This window comes from Mustela lutreola, chromosome 10 (genome assembly GCF_030435805.1).
Source record: "Mustela lutreola isolate mMusLut2 chromosome 10, mMusLut2.pri, whole genome shotgun sequence".
NCBI classification, from domain to species: Eukaryota; Metazoa; Chordata; class Mammalia; order Carnivora; family Mustelidae; genus Mustela; species Mustela lutreola.
Genome location: NC_081299.1, coordinates 2055778 through 2076790, shown reverse-complemented (window position 1 = coordinate 2076790; position 21013 = coordinate 2055778). Strand labels below are relative to the sequence as shown.

At 65.6% G+C, this 21013-nt stretch overlaps 1 protein-coding gene across 4 annotated transcripts in view; it reads right to left on the bottom strand.

Annotated features, from left to right (window-relative positions):
• The window catches only part of TP73 (tumor protein p73), a 60090-nt gene that overhangs the window by 12267 nt on the left and 26810 nt on the right, over positions 1 to 21013 (bottom strand). For all 4 annotated transcript variants that reach the window (XM_059138441.1, XM_059138440.1, XM_059138439.1 and 1 more), the window contains exon 4: positions 7121 to 7363. In XM_059138441.1, coding sequence (XP_058994424.1) covers positions 7121 to 7363 — 243 coding nt within the window. The remainder of the gene's footprint in view (positions 1 to 7120; positions 7364 to 21013) is intronic.

Here is a 21013-nt window from a genome sequence, read left to right as displayed (position 1 = left end):
TTACCCTGTTTCTCAGGGGCTCCCAGGGTATCCCTCGAGGCCAGCACTCACACCAACACCTCCTCTCCGCTGGGTCCACACTCCTGGTCTCCACCCTCAAGGTCATGCGCTGACACCAGAGAGCTGCTTCCGAAAGCTGCTGGCTCAGCAGGGGGAGACAGCACCGAGACCCCTGAGCCCCATTTGTGGGCACCAGGCGTGACCCAGTCCAGGAAGACTCAGAGGTGTGCAGGGGGACAAAGCCTGGACATGGTGCTGGATGTGATGCGCTTCTTCCTCTGGCCTGGGGTCAGGGACAAGAGGACCAACAGGTGGGGTCCTGCCCTTGGCCTCAGTGATCCGGGCCAGGCACTGTGGGAAACTGGGCCCCCGTCCAGTCCTTATTCTGTAACCCAGGTGTGCCATCTGGCTTCCCCGGGGCCCCAAACAGGGGACCTTGGGGATAGAGTGGTCGGGGACACAGCTGGGCTTGCAGAGAGCCCCAGCACCCCCACCAGGAGCCACCCTCCTGCTCCAAGGGCACAGATGGCGGCCACATCTGCAGCACCGAGATCTGCCTCGGCCAGGCCCAAACCCAGGTTCCTCTGCCCCTGAACTCGGTTTCAAGCTTTGCCAGCTGGAGAGCCCGTGCCTGCGTGTCCTGGCCTCCTGGAGGAGGCAGACACTCCACTGGCTGGCCCGGCAGGGAAAGCACTCTGGCCAGGACCCAGTAAGCAGGGCTGAGAGCCAGCCCACAGAGCTGGCGGCTGGGGATAGAGCAGGGAGGCCAGCCAAACACGGGGCTCTGCTTGCCCCGAGAGTCCCCTCGACTGCCAGGGGAAAGAGTCGCCACCCCCCCACACACAACTTGTGGCCTTTTGAGAGGGCTTGTCCTTGTCCACAGCATCTTCTGCTCAAAGACCAGTCACTAGATCCTCTGCTGCGGGCACACTGTCCCGGGACACGCAGCTGGTCTGGCGAGCGCAGGCATGACGGGCCGTCTCCTTTCCCCGGTGTCCTGAAGCTTCCTGATCGCCTGGGACTGGGGCCGGCCCAGCGGCAGGTGTGTCAGAGGGGGGAGCTGCAGCCACCGGCCACCACCGCGGGAGCTGGTGTTCAGGAGGGGACCCAGAGCCAGGGCGGGTTGGCTCCAGCAGCGTGTCCCGTACACACGGCCCGAGTGCCTCTGACCCTCCTGCCACAGAAGCTGCAGGCCGTGTTTCCACCGCCAGACCTCAGTTCAGGAGGTGCCCTCCCGCCAGGAAGCCGAGCCGGCGGTGTCTTCGGTCTAAAACTGCACTCAGCCAGCAGGAGAGGAGCCCATGGCATCTCTAGTGAGCTCCGGGACACCCCAGATGTGTGTGTGTGTGTGTGGGGGGGTCATTTTCCAGCATTTAACGCAACAGTTGGCTGGAATCCAGTTTTCACTGAACCTTGTAAATATCCAGGCATGGACGTGGGGCGAGGAGAGTTTTGGCCCCTGAACATCTCGTCCCCTGCAGAGTGCAGTGGCTCCTGTGCCAGGAGGGATGGGCCCACATGGCCTGACTTCATTCCCCCCATGAGGAGTGGGGAGAGGGCACCGTGCACCGTGCCCCCCGGCAATGGTGGAGGAGGCAGGTCTATGATCCCCGGGGGGATCCTGGGCTTATGGCCACTGCAGGGTCCCTCAACAACCTCTGAACGTCTACTTCACTGAAGCCCAGAGTGCTGGCCACTTTTTCAAGGGGGCTCTCGGGCTCTAACATGAACCATAGGGTCATAGCCCTGTGGCCCCCCTGGGGGTAGGGGGTCTTTCAGCCTGGGCCTGCCCCTCCCCCTCAAGGGAGCAGCTCCTCTTTCTAGTTCGGACACCCTAGGCTTCCTGCCCCCTCCTCCTCCTGGGGTTGCCTGGACAAAGCCCAGGTGTGGCAGAGGGACTTCCACCTGGAGGCCTGGGTGGGTGGGGGGGCTGTGGCCATGGGAATTCTGAGGCCTGGGATCCATGAACTTGAGCTTGGCTTCCAAGTTTGGGATCTGAGAAAATCCTGAAACAGATTTCCCCCACAACTGACCATGGAAAAGCTCCCCTGGCTGCTAGGCCAAGACCCTCCTCCAGAGGCCCCCAGGGCCAGAGGGGAGGATGCCCAGGAGAAGCTTTCCTCCTCCAGAGAGGCTACTGAGCCCGGGGGTTGGGGAGCCCGGCTGGGAGACGCACAGGGAGGCGTGGGGACCGGTGGCGGCCCCAGCCCCTCCGGCATGCACGCCATTCCTTCCTCTGCTGGTCAGCCAGGAGTGTCCCGTAGAGCAGCTTATTGGAGGACGGTCACTTGTCACCCCACAGCAGGCAGGAAGGACAGGCGCCCGACCCTCCCCGGGGAGTGGCAGCTGTCACTCACTCACGAGCAAGCAGGAACCCAGGCTCCTGGGGGCCAAATGGATGCTCTGGGCCTCTGAGGGTCAGCCTGTCTTCCCGGCAGCTCACTGGGGGTCCCGGGACATCCCCAGAGCTGGGAGAAGACTGCTCACTCAGAGCACCCCTACACTCACACGGGCGCACAGATGCTCCCCTCAGGCTGCTTGACGAAAGCCAGAGCTCGGGACCCCCTCCCCTCCTGCCTTTCCTGGGCCTCAGTGTCCCTACCATAACTGCCGGGAGGCCGGGCCTCTCCTGCGCACCGGGGTGGGGGTGAGGGGGTGGCCAGTCCCTGTCACAGTCAGCCCTGCCAGACGGACATTCTAGAATCTACGGAGCCAGATCCATTTTGGGAACCAGTCCCAGAAAATAGAATTTTTCATAAAACATTGATTGTATCAGAACGCATGGACACCTACCCCCCAAGGGGCTCTCCCTCGAGGCCCCTACGGGAGCCCAGGTGGGGAGGGGTACAGGCTGCCCTGGGCGCACCCCTCAGCCCCTTGGACTCAGGGCTTCCCAGCCCCACTGGGGCCTCCAAGGCCAAGTTCTGTGACCTCCGGGCCCTGGGGCTCCAGCTACACAGATGGAGAGAGAAGTGATGCCCGGCTCAGGCCAGGAACCGCGGCCGGCCTGCAGGACACAGATCTGCCCTGGGACCTTCCCACAGTGCAATCCGTGCAGTCTCCCCTGCTCACTCCTCACCCGTCTCCACGACAGACAGAGCCCTTCCCGGGCCTTAAATTCGTGTAATTGCTTCTGGTGCCAGTAAAAGGTATTAATTCCACTTATGCATTCCATAAACTTTTAGGATAACGCAATTGATACCGTGATCGTGTTGGGACACCTCCGCTATTATTTTCCTGCTTGCAAACCTCCGAGGGGCTGGAAAGTTTTCTCCTGAATCCATTAGTGTTGACTCAGCCACATTCTGCCAAGAACCCCGGGGAGAGCCTTTGAGTCTCCCCGCTGCCTGCTTTTCCCGGGACCCTTCCCCACCGGGAGGGTGGGGCTCACCCTGCGTGCACTGGCTCACCCCTGGGACGGAGGGGCTGGCATTCACCCACGGTCACGTGTGGGACAGCTGGAGGCCACTCAGGGGGGCGGGCCACGGGGAGCCCCCCAGGGACCCTGGTCCACCCTCACTGGCCTGCCTCACACTGCTCTGCTGGACCAGGGCTCCAGCCATACAAGCCTCTTGGCTGACCCCGGAGTCCCCTCTCACACCTCCCAAAATGCGAGGGCAGTTCCCCTTCCCTGGCGACGCCCAACCCGGGGCCGGAGGAGATGGAGCAGAGCGAGCGGGCCAGCATCCAGATGTCCCATCACTGGCTGCTCCTCAGGACTCCTGGGACTGGCTGGCTGTGTCATTGCCAGCCCCTGGGGGACCCCGGGACAGGAGTGGCCGTCAGGGCCCAGAGGCCAGGCTGGACTGTGCGGGTTTGGAGACAGGGACCAAGGCACGAACACCGCCATCCCTGGCCAGGCTCTATACCGCCCACTGGGCCGAAGAGCATCATTGCCTTGGGGGACCAGCCCCCGCCCACAGCCCTGGCCATCCAGCGTGTGTCTCCCCACAAGGCCCCAGACACAGGACAAGCCCCGTACAGAACCCCAGAGCGGCCACGTGTGGGTGCTTCCTAGGCACGAGGCCCTGTCCGCAACGGTCCCAGGAGCCAGCGCGCTTGTCTACAGGGACCGGTCGGGCTACAGCCCACTCTCAGACTCAGGCCCACAGCCCTGCAGCAGATCCGAGGCCTGAACCCTGCCTGGTTTAGAACCTCGGAGGCTGAACTCACACCCTTCCCGTGCTCTGCGATGCACCACCCGGCCGTCCTGGCCTCCTGTGGGGGAGGAGGCCTTTGTCGAGCCCTGGGTGGTGACCAGAAGCGGCCGGCACCCGGCACACGTGTCTGTGTGCATGTATGTAGTCTCACGTGTGCATGGAGTGCGTGCATGGCTTCACAGGTGTGCGAGGTGCCTCGTGTGTGAGCTTCGCGTGAGCACGCTGGCCTGTGAGCGGAGGGCTGGCCTCGGGGCCCAGGGAGCACACGTGTGAGATCCGGGCGCAGAGGGACCGCCTGGGGCCGGGGGCACTCGCCGGGGGCCTCGGCCAGGCAGAGGCCAAAGACCCCATTAACAGCTGTGGTCCCCGTGAGGACCGGAGAGGGTGTTTTTCCCGAGCGAGGAGAGGAGTGAAGGCAACAGTCGATTTGGAATTGTACTTGAGAAAAATACGAATTATCTATCAGTTACCAGCCGGCCGGCATGGCGGGGGCCACGTGGGGCGGGGTGCCGAGGCCCAGACGTGTGGCCAGGAAGCAAGTCTGGGCAGCGCCCGCGCAGCCAGACCCCCAGAGCTGGGAGCAGGCGGTGGTCCCCATCCAGCACCGTGAGCCTGCCCGCCCCCTCCCTGGGCAGGGAAAGGAGCCTGCGGGGCCTCTGCTCCCAGAGAGCCGAGGAGCCAAAAATCTCATTATCAATGTCTGTCGCACCTCCACCCTGCACTGATGGGGGCTGGGAGGGGGAGCTGTGCACCAGCAGCTCACTCTCCCCTCCCCCAGCACAGCTGCAAGAGAGCAGACGCGGGGGGGGGGGGGTGCGGGGGGGCGGGGTAAGGGGTGGTCAGAGCTTGGGGGTGGGGGCAGAGCCGCTGGGTGGAGGTAAGCCTACCCCTGTCCCAGGCATGGCTGGCCAGGGCAGACCACTCCATGCAGCCACGTGGGGCCAGACAACGGTGGCCCGCCATGGGCCCTCCAGTCCTAACACTGAACCTCTGACAGGAGGGGTGGAAGCAACTGGGGGGGAAGTGGCAGAGACCCCAGGCAGGCTGTAGGGGCACAGTCAGCAGAGGGGCAGCTCCTGTCCCTCTCTGAGGACCAGCTCAGACCATCTATAGCACTCCAAGTCCCCCAAGACCCTGCAGAGACCCCACCAGCATCCTCAAACAGCAGAGAGAAAGAGCCAGGACCCACCCCCCAAGGCTTGCTAAGATTCCTAGGGGTCCAGCTGCTCAGGCCTTGGTGCTAGTTTTGGTGTGGGAGGGGCTGGGACCCTCCCCTGAGAGCCCAGAGAAAGGGCTTAGGAAACAGTATGAGCATGGACATGGAGAGGGAGTGAGCCTCCTGTCACCAGAGGTGTGTAAGGCATCTCCTGACAGCCAAACCTCAAATCTGGGGTCGGGGGACCAGAACCGTACAGGCAATAAGAGAATCCCCCAGTGGGTATAGCCGTTGTCCAACAACCTCACCCAGGAGGACCCGCTCTAGGGCACCCGGCCCAGGCCCTGCGTGTGGCTAAGGAGACGCTAACAGCCGCTCCTACTGCACTAGTCCCAGCCGTAGGGACAGCGTCCCCTCTAAGGAGCAAGAGCAGCATCAAGGAAACACCAGAATGAGGAGGAGGGTGGGGCCCTGGACCAGGTGCCCTGCAGCCAGCGATAGGTCAGCAGGAGGGGGGCCCAGCCAGAGCGAGAACCAGAGAGAGCTGCAGGGACCCCCGGGCCTTGGATCCCAGACCAGGACTGGCCCCTGCAGAGCTAGACGGGTCTCCCTGTGGATCCATGCCCCTCCAGCCCTCCAGGAGTATGGGAAAACCACAACCTGGCCAGAGGGGTAGTGGGGGTCGTGAGACCCTGTTCTTCATGCGGCCGAGCCTCAGGATCCCCTGCTCTGTGCTCGCCAGCCCCGCAGGGACTTCTCTGTCCAGGGGCCATTTCCAGAGGCTGGGGGAGACCGCGGAGCTGCTGTTCCCTGGAAGGGGTGAGGCTGCCCCACAGCCAGGACCTGCTTGGTGTCCCCGGGGGAAGGGTCCTGGCAAGCGTCCTCATCCTCCTCCTGTGTGGGGGCAGGAGAGCTGGAGGGCCCCCGCGGCTGCCTTTCCTGCCAATGCCCCGTGTGCCCTAGTCTCAGCAGCGAGCCTGTGGTCTGTCCCTGGGGGTCTCAGAGTCCCTGCCCCCGACAGCCCTGCTGTCCGCAGCTTCACCCACCTCCGTTAGGACCCTAGAGCCCCAACCCGGAAAGCCAGTCCCCGGGACGAGCACTTCCTACCTGCCTAACCCGCTGCTTGCTCTCCCCTCCACTTTCCTGAGTCCAGGTAAACTCAGAGCACCCAGGGGGGCTGTGGAGCACAGCATCCAGGAATCCCCGCGGGAGGCCAGAATGCTGCCCCGTGCAGGGCGGGCGCAGGGGCAAGGCAAGACCCAGGTCCACAGCGCCTGAGGACTCCCCCGCCTCCCTGACTTCCCAGTCACACACTGGCGCTCGCAGATGACAGCCCCGAGGCCGGGCGGGCAAAGCCCCAGCCTGTCAGCCACCAGACAGCAGACCTCCCTGCCGAGGGCACTCCCTGGAGGAGGCGGCCGAGCCTCCGCGCCCGCTCACCCGCTCACCCGGGACGGCATTCTCACCCGGACCGGACTCAAGCCCCACCACAGTGCGGGGATGCCACTGGTCCGTCTCTGTCCCACGGACCTCCCTGCTGAGCTGAGTCTGCCCCTCTGGGGCCCCGCGGAGGCTGGCCACTCTGGCCGCACGTCCGAGGGGTGGGCACGCCCAGAGTGCCCAGCCCCAGACCCGCCTCCTGCCCGACGCTCCTCCCGGCAGTGGTGGGCCAGGTGGGAGCCCCGTGCGGACACCTGGCTGGTCCTCCCTTGCTGCCCAGCCGGCTGGCCCCGGGGGCGAGGGGCGATCAGCCCTTCCCACCCCACACCCCGCGGATGCCCCTGGGAGCAGGGGCGCCACTCACCGTCCAGGTGGCTGACTTGGCCGTGCTGGACTGCTGGAAGGTGACGTCGAAGTGGTGGGGGCCGGGGTAGTCGGTGTTGGAGGGGATGGCCGGTGCGGGCGACATGGTGTCGAAGGTGGAGCTGGGCTGCGCGTAGGGCGAGTGGGTGGGCACGCTGGCCGCGTGCTCCGGGGTGTAGGGGCTGGCCGAGGCCGCGCGGCCGCTCATCTGGTCCATGGTGCTGCTCAGCAGATTGAACTGGGACTAGCGTGGGAAGGGGGAGGGAGGGGGACACACAGTCAGGCTGGAGAGTGGAAGCACGGCCGGAGGTGTCCTGTTACAGGAGCCTTAAAGGGCCAGCAGCGCAGTCATCCCAAATATTTCCCGTCCCCCCCCCAACCTGACAGGTCACTGCTTGTGTTGGGATAAACTGACATATTCACCTCACCCTCCCCCTCCACCAGCCTCCCTGCGCCAGGGTTTCTGGGTTCCACGGAGCACACCTGGAGGGCAGCTGCTGGTGGGGGAGGCTCCCTGCCCCGGACCTCCTGGTGGGGAGATGGGCTCGGGCTTGGGGGGCAGTATCCCCCTCGCCGGTCCCCCCACCCCCGGCATAGCATGAAGCAGGGAGACCCTGGGCCCAGGGAGGCAGACAGGGCAGGGGGTGGTCCCAGGGTGTGGGGCCCCGGGTCTGCCACCCACAGCCTCTGGGCTAACCTGGCCCTGGGAGCCCAGCCCCTCCCCCGGGGCCACACCCGCAGGAACACACTGCGGATGCATCCCCAGCAGCCCTCTTGGGTCGGTCCCTGCCTGGAGCTTAAGGAGGCCCCAGCAAAGGAGGGGGAGGACCGATGGATCCCTCCTGGAGTTCCGGCAGGGAAGGCATCTTTCCCAATCTGGAGGCTTCCACCGCAGGGAAGGCATCTTTCCCAATCTGGAGGCTTCCACCGGAGGTGGGTCGGTCAGGGAACAGGGCTGCTGATACTGGCCAGAGGGGCTCCTAGGCACAAACATGTAAGCTGCCCTCCCTCTGTGCCCGGATGGCCATGATGGCCATGTATTTTAATCCTCTCTGTGGGCCTGAGGCGGACACTGGTATTATCCCATCTTCCAGATGAGGACAAGGACACTGAGGCATGGAGGGGGAGGGATTTGCCCGGGTGAGGAGGTGGCTCCAGCCACCCTCAAGGCAGCCACCCTGAGAGGGGACAGCAGGGGACGGCCAAACAGGGGCAGAGGGCCCGAGGCCCCCCTTGGGGGGCAGAGGCAGACTAGCAGCCAGTGCAGGAAGTAGGGAGACTCGGGGGCCCAGGGAAAGCTCGCCCTGCAGCCCCCTCCACCGGCCTGCCTCCTGCAAGCCACGAAGCACAGGAGTGCGTCCGTCCATCAGGGCCGGAGGGACCGGCTGCTCAGCGGCTTCCGCCCCCACCCCCGGGGTCTCCTTCTCCATCAGGAGCCGGGGTTCCTCCCGCTTGGCACCCCCAGGAAGGCACACATCCGCCTGTCTGGTCTGTTAGTGACAAGGATCTTTAGAGCTTCTACTGAATGCTCAGTACCAGGGACGCCCGAGGGGGGAGGGAGGTGACAGGTGACATTGTTACTGAAGCCCTGGTGGGGTCCGCTGGAGGGCAGGCCAGCACTTTCCTTGGATGACATTGTTACTGAAGCCCTGGTGGGGTCCGCTGGAGGGCAGGCCAGCACTTTCCTTGGATGCTCCGGTCCCCTGCCCAGGCCTGGCTGAAGCTGCCATCCCCAGGGCCCCTCGGTGCGGGGTGGGGTTGATAAATGCGGGGCCCAGTCCACCACCAGCCAGACAGGAGACCCCTGCAGGACACCGTGAGAACCCCTTCCCGCTCTGGCCCCCCACCACTTTCCTAGCTTCCTGTGCCTTCTCCTGTCCCCCAGGGAGCACCCCCCAATGACAGGCAAGTGGAGAGACTGGCAGGTCCATGGTCAGAACGGTACCAACACCTCCCCTAATTAAGGGGTGATGAAACAGCCAGGGGGACCATAGCCTTGCCAGAAGTGTTCTTGCTGGGGGACCTGCTGTGGGGTCCCTGCAGAGAGGCTGGGTGGTGGCCTCAGGGGCTGGGAGGGGCTGGGGGCCACAGCGACAGGGAGCCCGGCTTCCTTGGGGCATGAGGAAGGTGCTCTAGGAGTCAGTGCGGACCGGAGCCCAGAGCTGGGGACCTTGTCTAAACCGCAGAAATGCAGGCTTTGAATAGGTGAGTTGTGTGTTCTGCAGAACGTGGCTTGTGGCTCCATGAAGCAGTTTAAGACAAGACAGGCGGCAGAGGAGCCGGCCTCCCATTCCACGTGGGGCCCCACTGGGGGACACCCCCTGCCCTGCGCCCCCCATCCCCAGGGCACGTTGCTTCCCTGTCCCCTCCTGGCCTCTGGTTTCTGTCTCCCTACAGGACTGCGGGCCTCACAAGGACCGCCACATGTCCCCACGCTTGGGACTGTCCAGTACACAGACACCGGCCACGCAGGCACATGGAGCATGGCCGTGGCGAGCCAGAGGGGCGCGCAGCACCTGGACTTCGGACACTCGGTGCCACGAGGAAGCGTAAAAAGGAAGGATCCGCGCTCGGCTTCACACTGAGCACGAACTGAAACGTGCATCATCCCAATACCCGGCGCACATTATTCCGTTGTTTCCACGGGTTTCCTTTTACCGGTTTTCTACGTGGCTGCTGGAAAGTGCAAAATCACCCCGAGGGCCTTCTGCTGGAGGGCGCTGGACCCTGAGCACCTGCCCCCGAGCTCCGGCCTCATGCCCCCTCCCTGCCTCACCTTCCTGGGTTGCAGGCTCCTCCTGCGGGAGCGGCACTGCCCGGAAGTGGAAGGAAGGAAGGAGGAGAGACGGACGGAGCGGACAGCAGGGAGGACGGAGCGCGGACCGGCCCTCCTGCTCAGCCGAGCTGAGAGCCCCGTGGGTCCTGGGCTGGGGAAGACAGGGTGCCAGCCTGCTCCCCAACCCAGAGTCCCCGTGACCTCTCTCTTCCAGGACAAGCCAAGGCCCCACAGAGTGAGCCGTGAGCGGCTTCCCTGTGGCCACCCAAGGGCTCGGTGAGGACAGCCCGACGGCTCCGGAGCTGTCCTTGCTCCGTCTCCAACAGGAGGACAGCCCGGGCCAGCAGGGCAAAGGGCCCCTGTTCCGGAGAAATGAGAGGCAGGCCCGTGATGGCAACATCGTTCAGATTTTAACTTGTCCACATTCTTTTCCAGTCTGCGGTGGGTGCCAGGGAATTAGTCACTGAACCAAAAGAGCCGGCTGATAGCATCTGGGCGGGCGCAGGAGCCACGAGGCAGGAGGGAGCTGGAGGCTTCCAGCAGGCAGGTCCCCCAGAGATTCGGGGGAAGAGCTCCGCACACAAGCCCCAGACCGGGCTGCAGGCTCCCTCCCTCCCTCCCTCTGCCAACGGAGAGCGAGAGCCAGTCGGGGGCTGGGGGGGGGGTGGGGGGGGTGGGGGGGGCAGCCTGCAGTACACAGCCCTCTGACCCAGGGCACTTCGCTGACCCCGTGTCTGGGGAACTCCCCCCTCCCAGGAGAGTAGGGGACGGCGGCACCTTGTTGGGTCACTGGGCAGGTGATAGCTGTCCCTTGAGTCCTTCTTGGGGTCCTGTCCCCCCAGGAACACCTCTGGCTGCACCCCCAGGTGCTGTGTGGGGCCGACTGTGGGGGACCCGCTGGTGGGATGTGGATGCGCAGGCCGGTGTGTGTCGGGTGTGGATGCGCAGGCCGGTGTGTGTCGGGTGTGGATGCGCAGGCCGGTGTGTGTCGGGTGTGGATGCGCAGGCCGGTGTGTGTCGGGTGTGGATGCGCAGGCCGGTGTATGTCGGGTATGGATGCGCACGCCGGTGTGTGACTCTCTCCCTTCCCCGACTGTGCATTCCTTCCTGATGGAGATGGGGAGGGCCGTGGGGGACCAGCCCCTCATTCTCTCCCCATCTCTCTTCCTAAGCCTGCCCGACACTGCCTCACGGAAGGCTGGGGAGCAGCTCGTCCAGACCAGAGGCCCCTGGAAGCTGGGGTGAGACCCACTTGGCAGCGGGAGAAACCCGGGCAAAACCAGGACTTTTTTGGTTTGTTTTGCTTTCAATCAGAACTCCCAAGAGAGTGAGCTAATTAGGACATGCCCGGCCCCAGGCAGCCCACATGTGCCTACATGTGCGTACAGAGCTCCTGGGCCCGACCCAAGGAGGGCTGCGAGCAAGCAGGCGGGGGTGCAGATGCCGCGGTGGCCTCCCCTCCAGGTCAGGGCAGATGAGGAGCCGGGCCTGCCTCTGAGGCCGGCAGGTGGGTCAGGCGCTGGGGGTGAGGGTGGTTTTGCGGGGCCGGAGGCTCAGTGGGAGGACCCAGGAGCTCCCTCCACCAACAGGAGACGGGCTTCCCAAGGCTCTCTCTGTCCCTTCGCTCCACAAACGCTTTCTGCTGCTCTCTGCCAACTTGCAGGGGACACTGTGCAGGGCAGAGAAGGTCAACCTGCCCTCGGGACACATGCAGGGTGTTCGGCTCTGCATGAGCCCGGGGGGCTAGCCGGGCTCCCATGGTCAGCTCCTCTCAGACCAGGATCCCCGGTGGGCCCATTTCTGCTCAGGCACGGGCCTGCGCAGGTCTGGGGAGCCACGCGCTCACGGGTGTTCACACGCAGGGCTCAAAACCCACGCGGGGATGGGGCAAGGGGCTTAGACCTCAGGCCGCCAAGGGAAGGGGCCACCGGACGGGATGAGGGTGAGTGGAGACCCCCCACCCCCACCCCCTGCTCCGTGGATGACCTGGGCTGTGTCTGAGCACCTGCTCTTCTCTGGAAAAGAAGCTGGACTGCCGGGGCCTCGAAGTCCCAGGCCCGGAGAATGCTTCCCCGAGGACCAGCAGGGAGAGGCCGAGAGAACCCCCTGGGGTGCAGCTGTGGCGGCCTCCAGCACCCCCCCTCCCGCCCTGCTGCCGCATCTGCAGCCGAGGGTCCCCTCCTCCCCTGCGGATCTGCTGGGGGGTCTCCCCAGCAGCCGCAGCAGAGACTAGCTCCTGAGCTGAAGACAGTGACAGGAGAGAGCTGCTGGCACTCACACGCGGGGACTCTCTGGCCCGTCTCAGCCTTCAACCCCGTCCCCAGACCCTGCTGCTTTGATCCATCCCCCGCCCAGGGGGTGGCAAAGAACAGGGGCCTGGTGGGGGGGCAGAGGCTTCACCTCCCGTGCACCCCCACCCCCATAGACAGCAGAGGGTCTGGCCTGCCCACTGGTCCTCGTGCCCTGGGAACTCCGCTCAGCCCAGCCCCACAGCCCCGCCCCACGGCCAGACATCCTAGCCCAAGCTCCCAGCGCCCTTTGCTGGCCACGCCAGTGTTGGGGGTCCCTAAAGTTGATTAAGGGCTGGTGACTGGCTATCTCAGAGCATGGGCTCTCCTGGCCAACCCACAGCCCGCCTACAGGCCTATCTGTGTGCCCAGGTCCAGGATGAGCGCCGCCCACAAGGACCACGTCCTGGGGCAAAAGCAGAGAGACAGAAGGGACTTCCCAGGTCCAGCAGGGCAGAGCAGGGCTCTGCGGTCAGGAGACATAGGGGCTGAGGTCCCTGCCCTACCTGTGTGTGACCCAGCCCGGCACTCCACCTCTCATCTGTAAAGTAGGGGTGAAGCCATCGGTCGGTTATGGGGATCAGGAGGGTCCAGAAAGGCTATAACCTGCAACTTTCCATCAGGAGGAAGAACCCCTGCCCAGATCCAGGAAGCCCTCCGTGCACGATGCACTCCTCTCTCCTCGTCCGCACAAAAGCCCAACCATGAAAGGGCCGCAGACGAGGCAGCCCCAGCTGCCCCAGGCCCTCATCCACTTGCCCAGAGGCCAGCGCTAGCCCGAGGCACAGATGAGGGGTGAGCAGGAGACCTCTGTGTCCCAGAGAGGCCACGTCCTGCTGTCCTGTCATGCCTGGCCCTGAGGGGATGCTCAGAAACCCTGGGCCAGATGAAACAGAGCCAGGAACTCATGGACGGACCCCAAGGCCCACATGGGCCACGGCCCCCACTCCTGTTCTGGGCGTCTCTGGGGCTGAATGCGGGCCCTGAAGGAGCACCCGGCAGAACCGGCCACAGAGCCCGCAGCCAGCCTGCCGGCCCAGGGGCCAGGCCACCTCCCTGCACCCGCGCCTTCTCTTCTCCTCCCCATGCTCAGCAGCCGGGCTTCTCCAGAAGGGGCAGCCATCCCTTCCTGTGAGCAGGGCTCATGCAGCTGCCTGAGATTCCTGTGTTACGTGTTCATTTATATAAAACTGATAAACCAGCTCAAATGAGGTTTCGGGACACGGACGGAACACAAATTGTTTCTGAAAGCCTGTGCCCGGCTTGCTTCCTTGTGCCCTGCTCACTTCCCAGCGTCTGTGGCCCCCTTTGGCGGACTCCAGGCGATTGAGATGGGACCATGCAGCGGCCAGAGCAGGTGTGTTCTCAGGTGTCACACGTGCTCTCTCCGGAGGGGACAGAAAACCGTGTCGCTAAAATTTACGACTCTTAGTATGTCCCCAAAGGTTCCATTCCAGGCTGACTCACTCACTCGTGGAGGGGACTGGGGGAGACAGAGGTTGTTCAGCCTCCTCCCCGCGTGGGGCCACACAGGGGCAGCCGGGGACACTGGGTTCAAACCCCAGTTCAGGAAGCACCCTTTGTCCCTGCCACAAGGACACGCAGATTCCAAAGACAGAGCTCCTGCACCTTTGGGTGGTGACATGGGGTCGCCCGGGGGCTCCCCGTTCCCAGCCTCCTTTGCATACTGCTGTCTGTACCACAGGGCTTTTGCTCCTGCTGGTTCCCTCCCGGCACATTCTCTCCTTCCACCTGTAGAGCCTTCCAAGGCTCACCTCCTTCTAGAAGCCCCACTGAGCTCAACGCCCCAGCAAGTTCCTCCTGGACACCGAAGCCCATGGCCCTCCCCGTGCAGAGAGCCCGCAGGGTGGGCCGGCCTGCAGCCTTGCCCAGGCTCTTCTCCTTTGGGACGTTGGCCGGGCTCACAGGGATCACACAGGGGAACGCCCGGCCGGCCAGTCCCGACTGTCGGAGTCCTCCATCCGTCCCCAAGAGGCCCAGCCACTCGGAGCAAATTTCCCCATGACCTTTCCGGATGTGGAAGGTGGCGACACAGCTGACCTGAGGCATCACCGGCTCCTCTCTCCTCCCCCAGACCCTCCCCACCAGGCCTTGCTGGGAACTGGTACCATGCCAGGCCCCCTGGCTGTGTCCACTGCTCCCCAAGGCTGTGGCACCACCGGCCGCCCGTGCAGCCCTAGAGCCTCGCAGCCCCAGGGGAACAGCCTAGAGGAACAGTCTGCGTGGCCCCCCCGCCAAGGCCAGCTCCCGCGCACCCCACATTCACTGAGGGCCCAGCACAGGGTCCCACCCTGCAGCCCCCGGCAGAGAGCTGCCCTGATTCCAGCCCTAAGCCTAACCCACGGTGGGGCTCCCAGGCTCCCCGGCCCCTTCCTCGTCCCCCAGCTTCTGTCCTCCAGCCTCCAGGCCCTACACAGAGCCCACCTCCCCCGGCAGCTTCCCGGCTCTGCTGCCCTCCCTGGAGCCACGCCCCTTTGATCTGAGGGGGCTCTGCCTGGTGTCTGCTCCCACCGCCCAGTCCTCCAGCTCCCCAGAAGTGCTAAGACTTCTGCAGAGTGTGAAACTCCAACCCCCCTGCTCCTCCCCCTGCTCCTCTCCGGCAGGCATGTCGGGCGCCCCGACCCGGAGGTGAGTGACTGGCACGCCGCGCGCGTCCGGGCTTTGGGGGGAGACAAGCAGCCCACTCGGAGCAGGACGTCGTCCCGCGGTGCTTCCCACAGCATCTCCCGGAGTCTGTGATTAAACGGGTGGAAATGCCAGCAAGACCGAACTCGTGCCGGGGGAGGCGCCCTCTCCTGAAAATACGCATGAACGCGTCTCCTCACCCGGGGCGGAGGCGAGGCCTTGCCTCATCCTCCGCCAGGGCCATGTGGAACTTTCCACACCTCGCGCCGGAGAACCGTACCCCCAGAGGCCCGCTCCCGCAGCTGCCGGGGCGCGTGTCCCCAGGACATCCCTGCCCGCCTCCCCCTGCACTCAGCCCCGCTGAGACACGGGGGCAGCGGCCTGCAGCGAGAGCCTCACAGGGCCCCCGGGGGCTTGGGCTGGGCCCTGCCGGCCTCCATGGGGCGGCCTATGGACACACAGGCTTTATTTTAACCCCCAGGGCACAACCCCATCCAGGATGTCCAGGGTCTGCAGCAAAGGTGAGGCACAGCTCATGGGGTACCCCTTGGGTCTGAGCACCGCTGGGGACAGTCGGCCTTCCTGTCCCCTGGCCTGGCACCCCAGAGCCTGACCTTACCCAGGCGTCTGCCCTGACATCCTTCACCCACCTCTCCCTGGTCTGTCTGTCTGTCCATCCTGCAGGTGCTGATCAGGCCCCGCCCACACCAGACCTCACCAAGGGGCCTGCTGCTCTCCTCCGGGACAAGTGCCATGAAGGTGACAAGGACAGGGAGGGAGAGTCACGAGTGTGCCCCCTTCAATGGTCGGGACCCAGGATGGAGAAACAGCCACGCGCCGCCTCAGCGAGGCTCTCAGCCGCTGGCTGGCTCATTGCTTCCCCAAGTCAAGGCTCTGGGGTGGACAGAAGGGCCGACCCAAGCCCCTCCCACCGGTTCTGCTACCCGACAGCTTCCTGGCGATCGGTGAGGGTAGCCCGTCCCTTCCCCCACACATGTCCTAGGGGCCTCCGGCGCACTGGGAGCCGCCGGCACCTCGCACACGTGGCCCACAGCCTCCCGCAGGGGCCGGCAAAGCAGCGCGTGTGTAGGGGCTCAGGGCTTCACGCTGGGCTGAACGCAAACACAGCCGGGCAAGGCGCCGGGGGAGACGGGCCGGGCACAGGGAAGCCTCTAGACCGAGACCAGAGAGCAGCACCCGCTGCCCGAGGAAGGGCTGAGGGGGACGGTTCGGCCAAGGGACCTTGGGATCCCAAGCCAGAGGCCGTGACGTCGGCCGCGGAGCGGAGCAGGGGGCTGGCACGGTCCCAGGACACACGGACGGGCTTCTCATGAGTGGGAGGCTGGATGGTCAAGAAGAGCTCCAGGTTTTGGCCAAGGCAAGGAAGAGTGAATTTTCCACTCGCCGAGACCAGACACACCCCCACGGGGCAGGCGGGAGCTCGGGGCGGGCTGCAGAGGGGCAGCGGGCCCTGGAACGGCGGGGACAGACCCACAGCCTGGCTGCAGGGGCCGGAGCCGGGGCAAGCGCAGGGTCATTTCTGTGAGCTGCCGAGTGGGGGTGAGCCCTCTGTGCCCCCGACGCACGCTCTGGTGTGCCCCTTCTGGAACAGTCCATCCCCGCCTGGGCCCCCAGAGCCTCGTGCTCTCCCTTCTCCAGGTCAGGGAGAGGGTGCCTGGGGCCACCAGCCCATCCTGCAACCCAGACCCCAGCCGCTCTGGTCTGGCTCCATCCTGCGACAGGAGCCCCTCCCGCCTGGTCCCCAGGGGCCTGTCCGTGTTGTCTCCTCCTTTCTGTTCCGCGGCACCCTCTCCGGGCTCCAGGCCGAGGACCCGTCTCCTAGCTGGTGACTCTTCCTCCGGTCAGGCCGGGACCCCCTCCCCCTCATCTGCACCTGACACCTGCCCCCAGTGTTCGGCCGCCCTCTGCCCTGCCAGGCTTGTCACACTCTCCCTCCTCCCAGACGCTCAGCCGGCCGAGCTCACTCCTCACCCCAAATCCCCCTCCCACGGTCTCCCAACCAAATACCCAGGTGGCGACTCCCTCCACCCAGCCTCCGCACCTGCCCAGCCTCCAGCGGACCCGTCCGGACCCGGTGCTGCGTCCTCCCTGCTCCCGCCTGGCCCCAGGTGCCAGGGCTGTGGGGCACCGAGCAGCGGCCTCGGCCCTGCCCCCCGGTGGCCGCCCCGAGCACTGCAGCAGGGGCTCCTCTCAAAATCCCCCCGCACCGTCTCCTCCCTCCCCCTGCTAGGACCTTGGACACCCGAGGCGCTTAGTACCTACGTCTTGATGCACGGTTGGTGCTTCCCACCGGGGCCCTTCCTGCCCAGAACCGCGCGGTCTGCAGAAACGGAGAGTGACCGGACCCCACGGCACGGGGGTGCTAAGTGCTGGGGCCTCCCGTGCGGCTCCTGGACCGCGAAACCCGGCGTTGTCACGGCACACGCCTGTAGGGACCCACCCGACCGGCGGACGGAGGGCGGGGGCAGGTTCCGATGCCCACCTCCCAGCTCCAGCCGCGTCTGCGGCCCGGGCAGCCCTGGCCCCAGTCAACACACAGGCACGGAAAGAGCCAGGGGGTCGAACAGGGACCGACGTGCGAATAGTGGAACAGCTCCCAAGAGCAGCGAATGGGAAATCTCGAGATGTCCAAGCGGGGAAGGTCCGTCGCAGGTGCCCGCTCCGGATCGTGTGCAGCGTGGCCGCGGGCGAGAAGGGCCCCTGAGTGGGGACGCTGGCGGGTGCAGGTGGAGAAGCTGCCACGTGCGGAGCCCCCACCCCCAGTGCCAGCCAAGCGCCCCAGAATGTGGGAGCCACCAAGGCAGGAGTTGTTCAGCCCTTGACGGAGAAGCAGACCCTGAGTACAGGGAAGACGGCAGGGAGAGGGGGTGTCCCAGAGCCCCGAGCAGACCACAGCCCGGCGCTGGCCAAGCAGGTACAGTGGATGGCATGGCGGTCACGGACAAGGAACGGGGCCACATGGGAAACTGGGCTGGGCGCCCCTCCCCTAAAGGGTGAGGCAGCAGGGAGGTGACCCCACCAGCTCCTCTGAACAGCCCTATTTGTTCATGTTGGGGTTTTGGCTGGGTTGGGGCAAACCCCCTCCCTCTTTTAGGATGTTTACACGCAGCAGGAAGCTTCTGTCTCCCTCTGGGATAGAAACAGGAAGCAGACGCTTCTACAAGTCACTGTGCCCAGCCCGGCCCACCTCCCCCAGGGGCAGAGGCTTCGGCGTCCACTTGCCCGGGGCCCAGACACCCCAGAGCCACTGCTCAGAGGATGTTTGCCTACCCGAGATGTCCGTGGTCAACACAGAACCAACCCTGCTGGTCCCCGGGTCAGGGGCCCCTACCGCAGAGTGGACACCGGTGGCCTTCTGCTGCCCACTGCTCCCTCCACGGTGCCACAGAGAGCCCTGTACCTCCCGCCCCCTGGGAAGGAGGCCACACAGCAGCTGTGCTCAGCCCTGCCTCATTCGGGAGAAAGGGTTTTGCCAGAGTCCCCGTGTGCTCAGGCCTCTTGCTGGCCAAGCAGGCTCACTGGCCTCCAGAGCCCAGGTTCTGACTTGGGTTGTGTGCGTGAGAACCTCAGTGACAGGGACACGGCCCCTCCGGGTTCCCAACCCGCCTGCACAGAGAGTCTGGGGGTCCGAGTCTGCTTGCGTGCCGTGGAGCCCAGTGACACATGTAGTGGGGAAATGGTCAGTGACAAGTGAGTGACAGAAGGGGGACAGAGAGGCAAGATGTCCCCTCCCCAGCCCAGCAGCTGCCCACACTAGTTCCAGACAAAAAGCTCACGTTGACGGAGTTTCCAAACCTGAGTGCACAGAGCCGGGGCCGGGGTCAGGCCGTAGAGATGCCTCACGCCCACCCCTCACCCGTCTTGGGACACACACACACCTGTCCCTCTTCCCATGGCCTTGCTGGGGACACACGCCCACAGGCACAAACACAGACATGCCTGTGCCGGCACGCGGTGAGCACAATACACGTGCACACGTGTTCTCACTCACGGGCACACTCACATGCTCTCACACGTAAGCACACGCGTGTGCTCACACATGCTGCCGAGAGTATGCGGGTCTCCAGGGGTGGCCGCAAACCCAGGTCCTTGTGGCCCCGGGCTCCTGTTCTCTGCCCGGGCAGCTTGGGAGCGCCCGCACTCTGTCCAGCGGTCGTCCTCTCCCTCTGCCCGCGGCTGGGTCTCCCACGGGGCACAGATGCCAGGGCCCCGCTCTGCCCGCCTCCTAGTTCCAGCCTCCACCTGCTCAATGAGCTGCCTGGTGCCTGGCTGGCCCCGGGGACCCAGCAAGTCTGGAGATGAGCCCAGGTCCCCAGGGCGCAGGCTGTGGAGACCAAGCAAACCTGCGGCCCCTTCCTTCCTCTCCGCCAGGCTCCTGCCTCTCTGGGAGATGGCGACAGGACACCCGAGGCCGGCTTGCTGCAAATCCTTGACCTTGAGCCCAGACCCAAGGAGCAGATTCCCAGGAGAGGACGCTCCTGACCTGGGAGCAGGTGAGGGCAGCCTCACAGCCCAACCCCCGGGGGGCAAGGGCAACCTCCAGGGTCCTCTGAGCTCCTGACAGCCGGGGACAGGGCAGGGCAGATGGTGGCCCCTGAGCCTGGGACAAAGTCCCCAGCCCGAAGCGGGGGAGCCTCAGAAGCCCCCATATCTCAGGGCAGCCACCCAGCGCTGGCCGACAACCACCCCTCCTCCTCTCCCAGGCAGTGGGCGCCCGTCCCAAACCCCACCGGGTGCTCCCTGTGCCCAGGACCAGCCCCCAACCGTGCACCCTGCCCAAACCGTCCTGTCTCCCCGGCTCACCCTGGATGGCGGCCCCCCCCGGCCGCAGGCGCCCGGCCAGCAGACAGCTGACAGCAGAGAGAACAGCCCCCGCCCGCACCCCGCCTGGCCCCCCGAGGAGGATGGCGTGGGTCCGCCCCTACCGTGGTGAAGTGCCGCATGGGGTCACTGACGTACAGCATGGTGGGTGCGCGGGGGCCTGCACACACCGGGGGGCTGGCGTGCCGCGGGGCGAGGCATGGATCTGCGCGGCCGGGGGCCGGGGCGGGGGTGCCCACTGCGGGGCGGGCCGCAGCCAGGTGGGGAGGCGCCGCGGCTAGCGGGGCGGGAGCTCGGGATGCTCCCGGACGTGCGGGCCGTTCGCTGGCATTTCCCTTCTCCTGCAGCTCTGTCAGCCGCATCTAACAACAAAACCGGCGCCCGCCCCTCTGTCCCTCCTGCCTATTCATCACGGTCCAGGCAGGCCCCGGCTTGCCCACCGATGTGTCGGACCGCACCACGGGGCCGCGTGGGGAGGGCTGGCGCTCGGGGCCAGCGCCTGCCCGCCGTCCAGCCACGACCGGCTGCCCCCAGAGATGCCGCCCTTGGGAGGCTTGGGGGGCCGTGGGCCTCCGCCCCTGAGCACCAGGGGGCCGGTCCGGGGCCCCTGAGACCTCTGTAGGTGAGGCCGGGCCACCCCCAAGGGAAGTCGTGGTGCTGTGGCCCCAGAGCCCTGGGCGGAGCACATCTCCCTCCTGCGCAGGGAGCACGGTGGTTCCCCGGGGACACCCCAAAGCTGGATGGAGAGAAGAAGCACCCCGGAGACTGCGTCCCTGGTCCACGCGCTGGGAGCCCTGCTCCCGGCACGAGCCACTGAGGCGTGGCCCAAAGCCGTGGACTAAGCGGGGGGACGCGGGGTCCTCGTGCTCTGGTCCCTGATGCTGGCCATGTCTCCACGGGGGCCGAGCTCCTACAAACAGCGATGTGGCCCAGAAGGGGGACGGCTGGGCCCTGCCCGTCACAGTGTGCCGACCCCGAGACCCTCGCCACCTCCAGGTCTGGGCCTGCATTCCCGAGGCCCGCCTGGCAGGGAGGTGGCCGTGGTCACCATGACGCCCTTCCTAGGGGCCAGAATCCTCGCTGGAAGCAGGCAGGGCGTCGGTTACACACAGATAAATCACGTATGTGACCCTGGACGTGCCACACTCAAGTTCCAAGGCCCCAACAAGAGCTCACAGACCCACGAGGCGCTGGACGGCCAGCCCATTCTCACCACCTCCCCAGCCACATCCTGGCTCCTGGGCCTGGGAGCCCCGGGCTTGGGGCACAGGGGGCTCCAGCCAAGGCCCGGCAGGGCATCTGCTGACCAGCCCAGACCCCCAGAGACGGAGAGCCAGAGGCA